The sequence below is a fragment of the Dromiciops gliroides genome, chromosome 4, assembly GCF_019393635.1.
Source record: "Dromiciops gliroides isolate mDroGli1 chromosome 4, mDroGli1.pri, whole genome shotgun sequence".
Taxonomy (NCBI): domain Eukaryota; kingdom Metazoa; phylum Chordata; class Mammalia; order Microbiotheria; family Microbiotheriidae; genus Dromiciops; species Dromiciops gliroides.
The window spans coordinates 162,736,581-162,755,978 of NC_057864.1; the positions used below are offsets into that span (position 1 = coordinate 162,736,581).

Sequence of the window (19,398 nt, forward strand, 5' to 3'; positions counted from 1 at the left end):
CACAGGTTCATATATTTAGTACTAGAAAGGACCTCAGTTGTCATCAGGTCTATCTAACTACTTCATCTTACAGATGAGGAAACTGAAGCACAGAGAAGTGACTTGCCTAGCCTCACAAAGCTAGTCAGTGGCAGTGGCAGGATCCAATCTCAGGTATACAAATCTTACATTCTATCCACTATGCCAACTTTTGCCCTGGTTATTTCACCTCAATAGGCTTCCCAAACCTCTCCCCTGACATTTCATAACCCAGTCATGCTTCTAAATCCCATTTCACAGTTTTCTTCTCCAGGAAGTCTCTTTTGATTGGCCTCCTTAGGTTTTTGTTTGGTTGGTTAGGTGAGGTTTGGTTTATTTGTTTGGGGGTTGCAGGAAGTTATTTGTTTGGTCAGGGAGGGAGCATAATATAGTGGAAAAGACCCTGGACTTATCTCAAGATCCCAGCTCCCCCAATTACTATATTACAACATACTATAAAAATTATCCAAAGGTCTGTTCATTAGGTGGCACTGCTGTCAATCACTGAATCAACTACACCAAGATAATTACCCACAGTGTTTTCTTACCCTTAGAGTACAAGCTCTATACAAAAGTCAGAGAGAAGAGGGCATCAGCTTATATGGAATGCAAATACATAAGCAACATAGAAAGATGGAATCTGACAGAAAGCAGGAAGGGAATTTAAGGGTATATCCATGTCTGGAAATAAGTAACAGAAGGGAGAAGATAACAACACCTGCCAGATAGTCAAAACAGGAGCTGCAGCTTCTTCCCCAGCCTTGATTCTGAAGTCATCACAACCTCTTAGCTTCCAGCAACATCTAAAGCTCCAAATAGTGACTAGACCAGTATTCTTCTTCTATCACAACAGTGGCAAGAAGTATGAGCCAGGGTTTCTTCACCATTACAATCTTTTCTTATCACAGTAACAGAAAAAAAAAGCTTGAGTCAAAAATTCTCACATTGGGATTGGATCAGACATCAGGGACCGTTTTGTTTTTGTCCGACATGCCTCTATTTATATTACATTTATATTACATTTTCTAGGTTCAGTATTTCTCTTTTATGCCCAGCATTTCTCCACAATGTTCTCTCCACAGATTTCAATATTTCTTCAAAGTGTCTTTTGTGAGATGATGTGGGGAAAAGAGCAGAGCACAAGTAAATCAGTAAACCTGAGTTTGAATCCCAGCCCAGTTTACTATGTGAACCTAAGCAAGTCACTTACTCTTTCTGAGCTTACCTACCTACAGTATTAGCTATATCTCCATAATATCCAAAATCAGAAAGCATTTATGAAGAACCTACTCTGTGCCAGGCACTGTGCTAAGTTGTGAGGCTATAAGCACTAACATGAGACAATCCCTGCCCTCAAGGAGTTTACATTCCATAGGAGGAGACAAGATATATAACTTGTACACATCCCATAAGGCCTAGCTTTAATCCCACCTACTACAAGAAGCCTTCCCTAGCCTCTCCAGCTGGTATGATTTTTATATTTCACATTAAGAGTAATGTAAGCTCCCTAAGAGCAGAGATTATCTTCTGCTTATCTTTCTATTCATAGCCCCTAGCACAGCGTTTCACTAAGGAAACTGATCTGTTCTCTTATACATCACTAGTATATTTGTTTATGCCAATATCTGAAATTATTTCCAATTTATCCTGTCTATATCTTGTTTGTATATAGTTTGCATGTCGTCTCCCACACCAGACTGTGAACAAATGAGATAATATTTGTAAAATGCTTAGCACAGTGCCTAGCACATAGTAGGCATTTAATAAATTCTTGTTCCCTTCCCATGTACCCAGTAAGTGTTTAAATGTTTATTACACTTGGATTAACTCTAATTTTTAAAATTATTATTTAGATGTTTTAAGAACTATGGGCTCACTGGCCCTGGATTCAGGAGTACCTTAGTTCAAATCCAGCCTCAGATACTTGACACTTACTAGCTGTGTGACCCTGGGCAAGTCACTTAACCCCCATAGCCCTGCAAAAAAAAAGAACTATGGGCTATTTGAATTGTATGTGAATGAAAGTTATAATGACACAAAGATGATCACCTATTGTGGTTAAGGGAATGTTGAAGGCCATCATGCTATTGGATCAGCCCACCATGGCATGGTATAGCCATATGGAAAGTCACTCTTTCCTTGAAATCTTAAAACCTACATTCATCTATTATCAAAACTCTTCTTTAAAATCAGAAATAGGAAAGCCTACTGGTATAGTGTCTGTGTTTCACAAGTCAATGTTGCCTTCAGGTTTCCCTTGCTTTTCTTTTTCTGTTATTTCATATTTCAAAGACTTTAAGATCTTTGAAGGTAGGGACCATGCCTGAGGCCCCATCATCCCCTACAAAAACGATGGCAAAAGTGAACACATATGATCAACTGTGATAGACTTGATTCTTTTCAGCAATACAATGGTCCAAGATAGTTCCAAAGGACTCTTGATGGAAAATGCTCTCCAAATCCAGAAAAAAAAAGAACTGTTGAATCTGGATGCAGATCGAACCATACTATTTCTATTGTTTTTGGTGCTGTTGTTTTTCTTTTTTGAGGTTTTTCCTTTTTGCTCTGATTCTTCTCTCATTACATGACTAATGTATAAATATGGTTAATGTAATTTTACATATATAACCTATATCAGATTACTTGCTGTCTTTGGAAGGGGGGAGGGAGAGGAGGGAGAGAGAAAAATTTGAAACTAGAAAACTTATAAAAACAAATGTTGAAAACTATCTCTAAATGTAACTGGAAAATAATAAAATATTTATTTGGAGGAAAAAAAGTGAACACATAGTAGGAATTCCAAAAATAGTTCATTGAATCTCAAAGTAGGAAAGGACCGCTGGGTTCATGAAATATAACCTCTCAGTGCCAAGTAGAAATTAGCCTCTAGAGCATCTCCACATCCAATATGTGCTTGAACACTTCCATCAATAGGGGGTTCACTACTTGGAAAAGAGGAAACTTTAGGGCTGATGATAGCTATCTTCAAATATTTGAGGGGGCAGTTAGGTGGCACAGTGGGTAAAGCACCGGCCCTGGATTCAGGAGGACATGAGTTCAAATGTGACCTCAGACACTTGACACTTACTAGCTTGCCCAGGCAAGTCATTTAACCCTCATTGCCCCACAAAAAAAGACTATATGATGGGGTTAGCAATGGTAACTATGTAATGATGAGCAGGATGTTCTCAGAAAGACCTGGAAAAATTTACATGAGCTGATGCCAAGTGAAATGTACTGTATACAAAGTAACAGCAACATTGTTAGATGATCAGCAAGATGTGAATGACTTGGCTATTCTCAGCAATGCGATGATCCAAGACAATTCTGAAGGACATAAAAAAATGTGATCCATCTCCAGAGAAAGAACTGATAGTGTCTGAATAGAGATTGAAGCATATTTTTTTAGTTTCTTTTTCTTAAGTTTTTTTGGTCTGCTTTCTTTTACAACCTGACTAATGTGCAAATGTTTTGCATGACTACACATGTATAATTTATATTGAATTGCTTGTATTCTTAAGGGGGGGTTGGGAGGGAGGGAGGAAGAGAATTTGGAACACGAAGTTTTTTAAATGGACATTAACATTGTTTTTATATGTAATTGGGGAGAAATAAAATTCTAAATTAAAAAAAAAGAATATATGCTGGGAAGAGGGAAGAGATTTGTTCCAGTTCTATCAATAATTTCACTTTTGACATAAGGAAGGAAAGAAACATTTATTAAGGGCCTACTAAGTGCCAAGTACTGACGTAGGTGATTTATAAATATTATCTCCTTTTGATCCTAACAATAACTCTGGGTGATAGGTGCTATCATTATCCCCCATTTTACAGTTGAAAAAACTGAAGCAGACAGCAGTTAAGTAACCCGCCCTGAATCATACAGCTAGGAAATGTCTGAGGCTAGATTTGAATTCAGGTTGTCCTGACTTCAGACCTAGCATTCTCTCCACTGCACCACCTAGCTCTCTTTCAAATACTTGTACCACTCTCGGCCATATTTTAGTTTGTTAATTACTTAAACTCTGATTCCCAGAATTGAATGCAATACTACTAGTTGTGTTCTGAGTAGGGCAGACTACAGGGAATCTCTCCTTTGAGATATTATACTTCTAATAACACAGCCTGAGTTTTTTGTTTATTTGGTTTTTGCTTGTATTGTGTTTTGCAACCGTATATACCAATCATTCAATCCTCAAAGCATTAATTAAATATCTAATAGGTACCAGGCACTACCACACTATTTGATTGAAGTTGATGTTGTTTTTCCTTTGTTTTTGAAGAGGACCAATGACATCACAGTGTTGTCTTGACTTGCCCATGAGTTGGATTAAAGTTGATCTTTATAGGACACTAAAAATAGAAAATCTTTTTCAGGAGGATTCTCATTGAGATTGTTTTCCTACGGGTTTTCTTTGTGACACTGATTTTGTGTGTAGATGTATCCTTCGATTTTATCTTGTTATACATAGTCTTCCCATCCAGCCACCAGAATAACTACAAAGCTCCCCTCCCAGCTTTCTGTTATCTTCACATCTGGCAACCTTGCCTTCAATGTATAAACAGAGGCAAATCTCTCTTAAATGGAATTTAGATCTCTCATTCCCTAAAGTGGAAACCTAAGAATGCAAAGGCCAGTTCTCCAGAGAATTCAAAGGCCAGTTCTTGAGATTTAAATCCCCTCCTTTCCAGAAGGGAAGGAAAACCAGAGAAATAGAATGCCTGTAAAACTAAAGAAAGGTTTTTATTAAGCAGGGAAGAAAATAAAAATTTAGCATGCTGCATGGATACTAACCAGCCTGTGCTGAATAGGACACCAGCTAGTAGATTATGTGGATTTATATACATTTTTTTTTTGCGGGGCAATGAGGGTTAAGTGACTTGCCCAGAGTCACACAGCTAGTAAGTGTCAAGTGTCCGAGGCCGGATTTGAACTCAGGTACTCCTGAATCCAGGGCCTGTGCTTTATCCACTGTGCTATCTAGCCACCCCCGGATTTATATATATTTTAAACAAAAGCAGTTAAGGAATTTTGGAAGGAAAGGTGAGCTTAGTCAGTGGGTTCCATTCTCAAGGGGAAAGGGGCGTAAGGAATTCGAGCTGTGTAGGAGGTGGCCTTTGATGAACAAATCAGAAAGTGTCCTTGATGATAAGCAAGTTCAAGGCTTGATTAGATGTCTTGATAAGGAGATCTCTCAAAAAACAGGATGGTTCGAGAGTCCCATAACCAGAGTTGGGGGAGAGCTGGAGATAGTAAGCCCATAAACAGAATATATTCATAGTCTCATAACTTGCAGCCAGGTAAGATAGGAATGTCTCTGGAAGGTCCATAAACCACCATCACCAAATAGTTCAGAATCCTCTTCAATGCTGGTATGAGTTTAATTGGCTTCGGAGTTACTAATTTTCCAACTAGGTTGATTTTGGTCACTGCAAAGGATTGTTGACGTGTTAGCCAACACAGTCGGGCCTCATAAGTTTCTCTGATTACCTGAATCAGTGGGGGACTCAAGCAAATCAAGGGATCCATTTTCACAAATGTCTTCATCAAAGTTGCGGAAATATATATTAAGGATAGCACAAAAGGATGAAGTCTATTGGCATGCTGCTATCTGCTTCCTCACAGATTGAATGGAAATTCCCTGAGAACTGTCTCATTTCTATCTTTGTATTCTGATGCATAAGAGGAAATTAATAAGGCTTTTTGAAGTCAATTGAATATAAATATTGTACCATTAATCAATTCTCTCTCTTTGGTGAGTGGTGAACCTAACTGTACTGTCATCCTACCCACAAGGCCATCTTACTCACAAAGATATTTGTGAGATGCTTTAATCAGGTCACAACAAACTCAGAGGAAGTATTACGTAAATGTGAGTTATTTTAAGTCATGTCACAAGGTGATTGGTTGATTGATAAACATCACTGGTACTCAGTTGATAACGAATGCAGTGAGTGGCTAAGAGGAGCTATTCCCTGTCTGGCTGAGGACTGACTTGGACATGGACCGGGGAGGGGAGATGGTCATGTGACCCACTTTGGATACAGCTATCTCAATTTGAATTCTTGATAAATCTCTAAATGTTCCAACCTGAAGTAGAGATTTCTACAGCCAACTGTGCCTTTGGAGTGGTAAAAAGGATGGATGCCTCATGCCCTCCTCCCTTTCTGGCCTCCGAACCATGACCATAGGTATGTATGATTTGCAGTATATCACATCACGTTACAAGAGGTGTGCTTCACCCACTGCCAGTTTGCTTATCCATCACTAGCGTATCCTCTTATGTATTACCTATCCATTCTCTTATCCACCACTGATTTGTTCTCTTATGCCTTCCCTCCAGTTTATCCTGTCTATATCTTGTTTGTACATCATTGTTTACATGTTGTCTCCCTCATATCTCTGTGAGTTCCTTGAGGGCAGGGACTGCTTTTGCCTTTCGTTGTATCCCTAGTGCTTAGCACAGTACCTGTCACATAGTAGGTACCTAATAAATGCTGGAGTCAAATATATGCTCTGGACTCAAGAAGACTCATCTTCCTGAGTTCAAATCTGACCTCAGACACTTACTAGTTGTGTGACCCTGAGCAAGTCACTTAACCCTGTTTGCCTCAGTTTCCTTATCTATAAAATGAGTCAAAGAAGGAAATGGAAAACCACTTCAGTATCTTTACCAAGAAAACCTCAAATGGGGCTACAAAGAGTCAGACACAACTGAAAATGACCAAACAAAATATTTATTAGCAGCATGACTTTAGGCAAGTCATTTCACTGCTGCAAGCCTAAATTTTTAACCTCATTTACAAAATGGGATGATGGTTGGATCAAAAATATAGAGTGGGTAAAGTTCTTTCAATTTAATCTAAACCCCTCACAACCTTTGCCTGATGACCTCCAATGAGAGGGAATCTACCAATTGTTGAGGCTGTCGATTCTACTCTTGGAGAACTCTGATCATCAGAATGTTTATCTTCATATCAGGCCTTTGCAACTTCTACAATTGTTCTCAACCATCTGGGAAGGAAAAAAAGAAAAGAAAAACAAAGATGACACCTTTTCTCCAGGACATTTGTTCAAATACTTGAAGACAGCTATCATGTCTACCACGATTCTTCTTCAGGAAGCTAGGTGACAGTGGATAGAACACTGGACCAGGAGTCAAATTTAACTTCAGATACTTACTAGACTAGCTATGCTGTTGCTGTTCAGTCATTTCAGTTGTGTGGGACTCTTCATGACCACATTTGGGGTTTTCTTGGCAAAGATACTGGAGTGGCTTTCCATTTCTTTTTGCAACCCATTTTGCCTATGAGGAAACTGAGGCACACAGGATGAAGTAACTTGCCCAGGGTCACATAGCTAATAAGTGTCTGAGGCCAGATTTGAACTCAGGAAGATGAGTCTTCCTGACTTCAGGGCTGGCACTCTATCCACTTCATCACCTAGCTACCCAACGAGATTATCACCACCCTATTCAGGGAAATAATAGCCTCTTACTATATTAGCATTTTGGGCTGTCAGATCACTTTGATGACTCATAGTAAGATTTTTGTCCACTAAGACCTCCAGATTTCTTTCTGTCAAATGGCTACCCACCCACGCCTCTCCTATCCTGTACTTATGAACTCGATTCTTTTAACACAAGTGTAACCCAGGGCTCAAGAACACATACACATAAATATACACATACACACATATAACTTACATTTAAGTTTTTCCCTATTGAATTTCATTTTATTGTTATTATTATTAGAGTCATCCCAGTTCTCTAGACCAGTTGTTCTTACCATTTTTCATTATCATGGACCCCTTTGGTGTTATGCCCTATTTCCCAGAAAAAAAAAATGTGAACATAAATACATGCAATAAAATACAGAGCATTACAAAACAAAACTAATTATATTGGAAAACAGTAATAAAAAATTTTAAATTGATGGACCTTAAATTAAGAAACTCCTCCTCTAAATTCTCAAGATCTTTTTTGGAACCTGTCATCCATGTATCAGCTATCCCTCCCACCTTAGTGTCATTGGTAAATTTGGTGAGCATGCCATCTATGCTGATAAAAATATCAAATACCTAGGGCCAAGCAAAGATCTCTGGGGTACTCCACTGGGCATCTCCTGCCACATCAATGTTGAGTCATTTAACAACTTCTCTTTGAGGCCAGCCAACTGGTCATTTCAAAATCCATCTGATTGCATTATCTTCTAGTCTATCTATCTCCATCTTTTCTCCAAGCTTAGGATGAGATATTTTATCAAAAACTTTGCACCTTCTCCTGATCTATCAGTTTTGTAAACTTGTTTTAAAAAAGGAGTTAGTCTGGGATAATGTGTTTTGTTAAATATATTTTTCTTTATTTTGTTAAATATTTCCCAATTACACATAAAAAATTTTAACAGTCATTTAAAATTTTTTTGTTCAAATTCTCTCCTTCCCTTCTGCCCCTCCCCATTCCTTGAAAAGACAAGCAATTTGATACTTATTATACATCAAAAGTCATGTAAAACATATTTCCATGTTAGCCATATTACAAAAGAAAACACTCAAAAAATCAAACAAGAAAAATAAAGTTTAAAAAAGTTTGTTTCAATCTGCATTCAGAGTTTATCACTTCTCTCTGTGGAGGTGGATAGCATTTTTTATCATGGGTCCATTAGAATTGTCTTACATCATTTTGATCAGAGTAACTAAGTCATTCATGATCGATCATCCTTACAACATTGCTGTTACTTTGTAAAATGTTCTACTTCTGCTCATTTCACTTTGCATCACTTCATATAAGTCTTTTCAGACTTTTCTGACACCATCCTGTTCATCATTTCTTATAGCACAATAGTATTGTATCACAATCACATACCACAACATGTTTAACCATTCCCCAAATTGATGGCCATGGAATGGCCTGTTGTTGACAAAATCATGCTGGTTCTTTGTAAATGATATTTCCCTTTCTAGAAGTTAGTCAATCGTCTCTTTAATGATTCATTCTAGAATTTTCTCAGGAATTGAAGTCAAGTTCACTGGCTTATAGTCTGAAGATTATATCAACCTCCCCCCCCCCTCCTTTTTGTTAAGTAAGGATCACATTTGCCCTCCTTTAATCTTGTGGTGTTTTTCCTGTTTCCCATAATCTTTCAAATATTACTCAGAGTTATTCATCAATCACCTGCTAATTCTTCATCTGGCTAGGCTACTTGAATTTACCAAGGGCAGCTAGATATTTTATTACTAGCCCCTTACTTCTCTTGGCTATTAATTTTTTTTGCAGGGCAATAAAGGTTAAGTGACTTGCCCAGGGTCACACAGCTAATAAGTGTCAAGTGTCTGAAGCTGGATTTGAACTCAGGTCCTCCTGAATCCAGGGCAGGTGCTTTATCCACTGTACTACCTAGCTGCCCCTATTGGCTATTAATTTAAAATTGGTTAGTGAGTTTCCTAAGCATCCACATTAGTCTCTTCAGACAATTCCTATTTTTCCTCCTCACTGTAATTGTTTTCCTTTAGTAAGTGGCCTAAAGCTAGTATTTGAAATCAGTTCCTGTGACTCCAAGTTCAAAACTCTTTCCACTTCCCACATACTTGTTCTGGTTACCTTACAGGATTATTGTGAGGATGAAATGAAGTCACTTTTGTCAAGTGGTTAGCAAATCATAAAATGCATAAAATTGTAAATGGTGACTTGTTATTATCTCTGTTGCAATCTAGTTAGAGTTCAGTGGGTATAAACAGAAACACGTCTAAGTGAATAAGTATAAACCCTGGCACCCAAAGAATTCTATCATCCCTTTGTTTATCTTTATCTAGCTTTCTCATGATTGCTCTATTCAAAGAGCCTGCTTACCCAGATTTTCTTCAGTATAAGGCCATATAGATCCTACCCCACACACACCCCCAACAGGGTATTCATCAAGCCAAGTCAAGACATATTATTAAGCAGGTACTTTGTGTCAGGCACTGTGCTAAGTGCTACCATTTACTTGCTTGACTGCTTCCTCCTATCAACTCCACCAATTTGTTGGGTAAGAGTTGAAACTTTTGAATTATTTTAATTTGCATTTCTCTTATCATTAATGATTTCTTCTCCTGAAAATTATTCATATGCCTTGACTATGTATGCTTTTCTTTTGGGACACATGTATTATTGATGAGTGTTCGCACCACCAATTTGCATGCTGTTAATAAACCTGGTATTTTATATTAGAGGTGAGTATCACTGTGTTTCTGTTCCTTAAAATCCAGAACATGACTAGCACAATGTCTTAAATGACCCCAACCATGTACAACTTTGGATATGTGTCTCATCTTCTTTACTAGACTGTAGGGTCCTTGAGGGCATAGACTCCATTGTCTGTCATTCATTCATAGGACATAAAAATGTTAGAGAGAGAAGGGACTTGTGTGATTTAGTCCTCCCTGCTCCTTTTACAGATAAAGAAATTGAGACCAAGAGAAATTACTATTTTCTTTTTTTTTTTTTACACAATTGGGGTTAAGTGACTTGTCCAGGGTCACACAGTTAGTAAGTGTCTGTGACTAGATTTGAACTCAGGTACTCCTGACTCTAAGTCTGGTGCTCTGTGCCCTGTGCCACCTATCTGTCCCATTATTTTATTGAGGTTGCACAGCTGGCATCTACAACAGGATGGGACTCCTGGTCTCCTGACATCCAGGTCAAAGTTCTTTCCACAGTGCTTCCCCAAATTAGGAGTTGAATAAACATTTTGTTGGCTGAATCACTGAGTTTCCAGACATGTACCAAATCAGGTGCAAACTGAGTCCATGACTGTAGAGAGGTTGCAAGGTGAAGAAATAAACTGGTGAGTGAAATTTGAGGGAGAGAAATATAAAACAGGATTTAGAAGGAGGGAAGGACTTGAAATTGCTGGGATGAGTGTTTCTTGGGTCAAGATTATGGCCCTCATCCATCTTTCTCCAGTTTATCTTTCACTTTCTAGTATATCCCATTCCATGTTCATTATGCAGCACCTCTCCCTAGCTCTTTCTCCATATGAGCCACTGATTCAAATCTAAAATGAAATCCCATCCTCCAACCTGAAGCAACAGGTTATAGCAGTTCGTAGATTTATAGCTGGGAAGGGCCCGTCACGGTTAAAGAGTCCAACGTCCTCAATTCACAGATAAGGAAGCTAAGACTTAAGTCAAGAGACCTAACCATGGTCACGCAGGTAATAAGTAGCAGAACTAGAATGAGAAGCTAGGTCCTCAGACTCTGAAGCCAACATTCTTTCCCCTTGGACCATGCTATCTTGAGTCCTAGCCCTGAGAAAGTCACTCAGCCTCCTGAGGTTCCTTTTCTTCTGGAAGATGAGAGGGTTTAACTAGATGATCTCTAAATTCCTTTCCAAATCCTATTCTCATACCTAACTATGCCCCACCTAGACCTATACCCAAAAGAGAGCATAGAAAGAGGAAAAGGCCCTTTATGAACAAAAATATTTATAGTAGCTCTTTTTTTTGGTGGCAAGAAAACTGAAAAGTTTCCATCTATTGAGGAGAGGTTGAATAAATTGTGGTCTATGAATGTAATTGCATACTTTTGTGTTGTAAGAAATGAAGAAATAGATGATTTCAAAGAAGCGTGGAAAGATTTATGAGAACTGGAGAAGAATCAGAAGATTCAATTGTAATATAATATATAACTATATAATGTGTTATATATGTTATATTATTGTATATCATACATATTATAATTAAGAACTTGGAAACTCACACAAACTGATGAAGAATGAAATAAACAGAACCAAGAAAAGCAAGCAACTTCGAAAATGGTAAGTACTCGGATCAATGCAATGATCACCCATGATTGCACAGGACCAATTATGCAACATGCTATCCACCTCTTGATAGAGAGGTGAAGGATTCAAGGTACAAAGTGAAACATATTTTCGGGTACAAATAAGATAATTCATTTCATTTGATTGTGGCTATTCAGTACAAGAAATTTAGGTTGTTGGGTTTTTTCCCCCTATATGGAGTGGGAAGTGGGAACAAAAGGAAATGGATTTCTGTTCATTAAAAAAAAAAGTTAAAATTGAATTTAAAAAAATGCTATGTTACCACTTGTACACCTAGCCAGTGCCCTCTGTGGGCGCTCCCCTTGGGAGGACTCTGAACCAGCTAAGATAAAATAGGTAATATTCCAGGCTTCCCAAACCCAACAGTATGATTTCACACACCATCTCCCAACTCTGCCATTTTACTCAACATCTCATGCCTGGAATGCTCTCTGCTCATCTCTGCCTTCTGGCTTCGCTGGCTTTTTTCAAGACTTGGCTCAAATCTTACCTTCTTCAGGAGGCCTTTCCTGGTCTCCCCAGCTGCTAGCACCTTTATATTTATATTACATTATATCATATATTATATCTTAATTATATTATTTTATATATATTATATTTTATATATATTATTTTATATATGTATATATATTTTATATATTATATATATATATAATTTGATAATTTTGATTGACTGGCTGCTTGTTAACTGACTAACTTTCCTCACAGTCCTTATTTATAATATTTTACTGAGAATAAGATGAGTAGAAGCAAATATAGTAGAAGAAAGGATATGAAAAGTGTCCTAAGAGAGGCACAAATAAAGTGTGTTGGGGTTTAGAAGAGTGAATGGTCACATCTGACTAGAAGCAGTAAGGAAGGCTTCATGAAGAATGTAGTATTTGAGTTGAGCCTTGAAACTTTTTGACCCATGAAGATACAGGAGAAAGAATTTCAGATAAAGGGGACAGCATAAGCAAAAAGAAAACAGAGTATATTTGAGGAATAGTAACTAGGCCAATTTGGGTGAAGTAGAAAGTAAGTCAGGCAGTGCTCAGTAGGAAAGTAAGTGCTGAGTGGATAGAATGCTTGGGCCTGGAATCAGGGAGACCTGAGTTCAAATGTAACCTCAGCCACTTACTAGCTGTGTTTGCTTTAATTCACCGGAAAAGGAAATGACGAACCACTCTAGTATCTTTGTCAAGAAAATCTCATGGACAGTATTTGTTTCATGACCCCATGGACCATAGGATGACAGTATTGTCCATGAAGTCACAAAGAGTCAGACACAACTTAACAACAACATAAAGTAAGTAAAGGAAAGGGGATGATGGGAGATAAGGGTAGAAAATATGCTCAAGTCATTTTATGAAGCTCTCTGAATGCCAGGGTGTGGAGAATGGATTTTATTTGGTAAGCAATGAGGAGCCAATGAAAGGACTGTACCACAATTGGGGGAGTCACATGATCAGAACTGGGCATAAAGAAAAGTCATGTGGTGGTCACTTTAGGATGGACCACAGAAAGGAGAAATGAAGTAGGGAGGTCTATTAGGAAGCTATTGTCATATCTTAGGTCTTAAATTAGGTGATTGTAATAGGCAAGGAAAGGAGATAAGAGATGTAGGAGATATAGCCAGGAGAAAAAACAGGGAAGGAGATACCTAAGTAAGAGCCAGAGTCAAGGGATCATGATGTCAGAGACCAGAAGGGAAAGATCAACTTCACTGAATGTTGAAGGGAAGTGAAAAAAGATGAAGACTGAAAAAAGGCCATTCACTGGATTTAGGAAGTCACCAGTGACTCTGGGGAGAACAATTTCAGCCCAGCACCAGGTTCTGAAGTCAGATCATAGGGGCTTGAAGAATGAATGTTTATCAAGGAAGTAGAGGAAGCAAGTTCTATACATTTTGGCAGTACAGGGAAGGAGCAGATTGAGGGGTTGGCAGGGATAAGTGGTTTTCTCCCCTTTAGCCTGAGAAGACATGACCATGTTTGTAGAGAAATATTTTAGAGAAAGAAAAGGTAATTGAAGAACTAAGGACAAGAGGAGAGCGAGAATGGGATCAAGGGCATAGGAAGAGAGGTTAGTCTCGCACAGGGGAAACAGGCAAGGGCCAAACACCAAGCTAAAAGGCATTGTGGTGTATTAGAATAGGGCTTCTTAAACTGTGGGTTGCAATTCCATATGGGGTCATGTAACTGAATGTGAGGGTTGCAAAAAATTTGGCAACAGTAAAAGGTGATGTATACCTATATATCCAGGGTCACGTAAAAATTTCTCAGTACAAAAGGGGTTGCAAGTGCAAAAAGTTTAAGAAGTCTTGTACTGGAACATACAATGGGGCATACACTTAGGTGTAACCATTGGAATGACACCACCTGCTGGAGACTTACTGTAGAAGAGCTCCACCCATGAGGTGAAGGTCTTTGAGGGCAAGGCCATGCGGCTTTTCTTTGGCATCAGGAAGTGACGTTTGCTGGTGGGAGGAAGAAGGGGGAGACTGGCGCTCTGACTGGGGCTCTTTCCTGTGGACTCTGGCAGAGAGGGGAGCTAGAAATGAGCTCTCCCTTTAATAGATAGATGAATGTAGGCCTTTCTGTCTCTCTTTACCAAATTCTTATTCTCCTTAATAAATGCTTAAAAGTCTAACTCTTGCTAAAGCTTATAATTTATTGGTGACCACTCACTAGATATTTTAGACAGACTAGCTAGAATTTTAGCATTTAACATAGGGACAGCTAGATGGCACAGTGGATAGAGCACTGGTTCTGGAGTCAGGACCTGTGTTCAAATCCAGCCTGGCACTTGCTAGCTATGTGACTCTGGACAAGTCACTTAACCCCAATTGCCTTAAAAAATATGTGTGTACGTGTACGTGTACATGTACATGTGTACATGTGTGTGTATATGCATATGATGTATGTGTGTATACATATACAAGTGTGTGTATGTGTACATATACGTGTGTACATATATGTGTGTATATGTGTATGTGCATACATATGCATGCATGTGTGTATGTGTACATATATGTATGTGTATGTGTGTATGTATATGTATATATACAGAAATGACACCGGTATTCTCGCTGAGTTCTGGCACTAATTACTTGGGCCTTGGACAAGTCACTGTCCCTCTCTGAGCATGGATTTTCTCACTTTAAAAACAAGATGGTTGCCTTTCCCCCAAGACGGTGCCAAAGGTGAAGAAGGAAGTGGTTGCCCCCCACCCCACCCAACACAGAAGCTAAGTCCAAAGCCTTGACGGCCAAGAAGGCAATGTTGAAGAGAGTCCATAGCCACAAAAAGAAGATCCAAACATCCCCCACCTTCCAGCCACCCAAGACACTAAGCCTTCAAGGCAGCCCCAATACCCTTGGAAAAGTTTCCCTTGGAGAATCAAGCTTGATCACTATGCCCTCATTAAGATTCCTTTAACCACTGAGTCTGCTATGAAGAAGATCAAGAGCAACAGCCTTGTCTTCATTGTGGATGTCAAGGCCAACAAGCACCAGATCAAGCAGGTGGTAAAGAAGCTGTATGATATCAATGTGGCCAAGGTCAACACACTCATCCAGCTGATGGAGAGAAGAAGGCCTATGTCTGACTTGCTCCAGACTATGATGCTTTGGATGTTGCCAACAAAACTGGAATCATCTAAGTTGTGTCCAACTCTCCCACTCCTCCACATACACTAAAAATTTTTTCCAGCAATAAATAAATAAATTTTCTATGAAGAGGGTTGGACCAGATCAGGGATTCTTAATCTGTGGTCTATGGGGTCTATGGATAGATTTCAAAAGGTCCATCAATTTGTTATTTTAAAAATATTTTGATAACTATATTTCAATATAATTGATTTTCTTCCTAATCCTATATATTTTATATTATGAATTTTAAAACATTATTCTGAAAAGTGGGTCCTTAACTTTAAACAAAAGACTAAGATGTTCCCTTTGTTGCTGTGATTTCTAGGTACTAACATTCTATATTCCAAGGTCCCTTCCATCTGTAATATGCCACGTACTAAGGTCCCTTAGTTCGCCCTATAGTTCTCTTTCAGTTTTGGCCATGGAGATGTGAGTTTTGAACATGGCTTCTTGTGGCCATACCCTCAGAGAAAGAATACAAGTTCCTCCATAACCCTCTGGTGCTTGTGTACATCATATGGTCCCTAAGGAAGCACACTCTCCCCAAGGCATGCATTTCATCCATCCCTAGGAATTGATTGAGCACAGAGGATGGTGACGAATCCTGAGTGACCAACCCTGGTCACAGCATAACCACACCACAGACCACCACGGAGAGAGGATCTAACAGGCCAAACAGACTCTGAAAGATCTCTATTTATCCTTCTGAAAAGAAAAAAATTCTTTTGCTCTTAAAGTCCATTTGCTGAAACCAGAGTGACTCGGGATTAAAAAAGAAAGAAAGAAATGGAATACTTATCTTTAACTTCTTGTCTTTATTGTTGCAAGTTTACTGTCAATCCCATCCCTCAGTGGTTTAGGACAGGGTTCAGTGAGGAGAGGATAAGCAGAGGAAGACCCAAGCAGTTACCCACCAGTGAGGTATGAGAGTGATAAGGAGCAAGAGAGGTCTTGGATGGATCCATTAGTCAACAAATATAGTCACTTACTACATTCAAGGCATGGTGCCCTGAAAGGATACAAAGAAAACTAAGACACAACTCCTTCCCTCTCATGGTTTTCCAAACTTTTGGGGGAAATCGGACATAAATTCCAGGAAAAGGAAAATTCCAAATGGTGTCTTAGGGCAGACAATATTTTACCCCCATAGCAGCAGTATAGGGGCCAGGTGCTGGGTATTTAGAGCAAAGCCCTATCAGAATAGACTGGAATTTTGTTTATAGAGGAGGTACCTTGAGCCACGCCTTGAAGAGATAGGTAGGGCTTCACAGTACTAGAAGGGAATGGTGTTGAGCAGGTACTGTAAAGGTGAGAAAATGCAAAATGTGTTTGATGCGTGGCTAGAGATAAGGCTGGAGAGAGACAGAGACAGAGATAGAGAGGGAGCCAGAATGAGGGAGGGAGAGAGAGGAGAGGGACAGACAGGTTGTGGCTATATTGTGAATATCAGGTAAGAAAACTTAAGAGTTTATGCTGTAAGCTGCTGAGAGTCATTGAAAATTTTTGAGTAGGAAATGTATTTGACTACAGAGTCAGAAGAAGAATATACACTATTGGGCTTATTAGAAATAGCAGCTCTTCACTCCGCCTTTGGTACCACAGCCACCTGTATCTTGCTGCCCTGAGCATCCTGCAGGACCAAAGACTTCTTCCTCATTGTATCCAGCAGGGCCACAGGGAGGTGGCTCGATATCTAGGTGATGAGGATCAGATTCATGACAGCCAGGAGAACATGGCCAAGAAGGTGGGCACGGACGTGGTACTGAGTAGTTACAAGGACTGCTAGGGCCATGCGATTCTATGTGTGGTGGCTCTGGATGAGGGCAAGGCTCTGGATAGGGCTCCAAACAGGGCCGTGGTGCTGAACGTGGCTCGGGCCGGGGTGCAGAGCATGGCTCGGGCCGGGGTGAAAAACATGGCTCGGGCCGGGGTGCAGAGCATGGCTCGGGCCGGGGTGAAAAACATGGCTCGGGTTGGCGTGCAGAGCATGGCTCGGGCTGGCGTGCAGAGCATGGCTCGGGCTGGCGTGCAGAGCATGGCTCGGGCTGGCGTGCAGAGCATGGCTCGGGCTGGCGTGCAGAGCATGGCTCGGGCTGGCGTGCAGAGCATGGCTCGTGCTGGCGTGCAGAGCATGGCTCGGGCTGGCGTGCAGAGCATGGCTCGGGCTGGCGTGCAGAGCATGGTTCGGGCCGTGGTACAGGCCGTGGCTCAGGCCGGGGTGCAGAGCATGGTTCAGGGCGCGGTTGCCAGCATGAGCGCGGAGCTGGGAGTGGGCATGGCCTCTGCCGTCGTTCCGGGGGTGACCATGAATCTTGGCGTGGACGTGGGCAGGGAGCGCTACAAGAATATTGTGTACTAGAACCCTGGCAGGTGCGTCGGATAGGGGGGATCTGGACAGGCTGCCTCCTTGGGGGGACCTGAGCAGGGCAGTTGGGAGAGGAAATTTCTACACGGTATTTGGGACCACACCTCTGGGAAGACCCTGAAGCTGGACGCCTAGCAGGGCAGCTATTATAGCAAGGCTGAGATTGGCGTGGAGGAGTACAGTAAGGATAAGTAGACTGAGATCTGCGAGGAGGAGAGCAGCTCCGATAGGTGGGCCTTGACAATCGTGGGGGGCCACATGGAGGGGAGCAGCTCCGATAGGCGGGTCTAGACCTGCGTGAGGAGATAAATGGAGGGGAGCAACTCCGATAGGCGGGCCTAGATGGACCACATGGAGGTGAATAGCTCCGATAGGCTGGCCTAGATGTGCATGGAGGAAGGGAGCAGCTCTGATAGGCAGGCCGAGACGTGGGTGGAGGGCTACATGGAGGTGAATAGCTCCGATAGGCTGGCCTAGATGTACATGGAGGAAGGGAGCAGCTCTGATAGGCAGGTCGAGACGTGCTTGGAGGGCCACATGGAGGGGAGCAGCTCTGATAAGCAGGCCTTGACAATCGCGGAGGGACACATGGAGGAGAGCAGCTCCGATAGGCGGGCCGAGACGTGCGTGGAGGGGTGCAGCTGACATAGGATGGCTGAGGTCGGCGTGGAGGAGAGCAGCTACGAAAGGCAGGCCGAGAGGGGCGATATTGAATTTGAGGGGAACAGCTGCTGTAGGATCCTTGACATTGACTCTGAAGGGCACCACTGCCATAGTACTGAGACTGGCGTTGAGAGGTACAGCTGGTATAGTACCCCTGAGACTGACGTTGAGGAGCACTGCTGCTGTAATACCCCTGAGTCTGGCATTGAGGGTAGTACTCCACATAAGTCTGAACTGGTTGAGGAGCTGGGACTGGTACATAGGTCTCCACGGGGCACACAGCTGGGCACTGCACATAGTAAGTTTCAGCACAACAAACTGGAGAGCATTGTACATAGGCGGTCTGGACAGGCTGTGCAACTTGGTATTCTACATAGGATTCCTGGGCCTGGCATGGGGCCTGGCACTGAACATAGCATATCTGGGACTGACTTGGGGCTTGACCCTTTCCTGAGCCTACATTAGACTGGCACAGGACCTGGCCTTTTGTAGATGAAGTCTGGGATTGGCTTACAACTTGACCCTTTGCAGAGCAAGTCTGAAAAGTCTGCACTTCGCCAGAGGCCTGGCCTTTTATGGGGACAAAGGATGGGGAGGGGACAAAAGAAGACCCTTTCACGCAGCAGTCTGGGGGTGGCAGACAGGGCTGCCTCTGTTGCTGGTCGCACATGATTCTGACTCCAGGTGATGGGGCTCTGTGGGCAGAGAGAGCAGGGGTTAGTCTGGAAGGTTGGGGAGGAGAAGGAATCCCAGAATCAGAGATAAAATGCAGAACAGGAAGGGACAGGCCAGGGAGGTTAAGCGATGGCCCATATGGATCACTGGGTTACCAAATAGCAGAGAGCAGGGATTTGAACACCAGTTGTCTAGATCCAACTCTGGTGTTCTGGTCACCACA

General features: G+C 41.2%; 1 protein-coding gene and 1 pseudogene across 1 annotated transcript; one reads left to right on the forward strand and one right to left on the reverse strand.

Moving 5' to 3' along the window:
• The first annotated feature begins 6,200 nt into the window (after nucleotides 1-6,200).
• On the forward strand, nucleotides 6,201-15,483 carry LOC122754767 (annotated as a pseudogene).
• A 1,551-nt stretch (nucleotides 15,484-17,034) lies between these two features.
• On the reverse strand, nucleotides 17,035-19,170 carry LOC122753006 (keratinocyte proline rich protein). The gene is made up of 4 exons (XM_044000071.1): nucleotides 19,054-19,170; nucleotides 18,218-18,966; nucleotides 17,628-18,175; nucleotides 17,035-17,333 (listed from the first exon to the last, which is right to left on the reverse strand). The coding sequence occupies exons 1-4, from the start codon at nucleotides 19,168-19,170 to the stop codon at nucleotides 17,035-17,037; spliced, it is 1,713 nt and encodes a 570-aa protein (XP_043856006.1).
• Between the last annotated feature and the right edge of the window lie 228 nt (nucleotides 19,171-19,398).

Excerpts from the sequence above, each read along its gene's own strand:
- LOC122753006 (XM_044000071.1), bottom strand. The coding sequence starts at position 19,170 with ATGTGCGACCAGCAACAGAGGCAGCCCTGTCTGCCACCCCCAGACTGC. Across the intron at positions 18,967-19,053 it reads AAGGCCAGGCCTCTGGCGAA|TCTAATGTAGGCTCAGGAAA; the intron begins GTGCAGACTTTT and ends GTCCTGTGCCAG. Across the intron at positions 17,334-17,627 it reads TGCACGCCAGCCCGAGCCAT|CACCACGGCCCTGTTTGGAG; the intron begins GCTCTGCACGCC and ends AGCCACGTTCAG.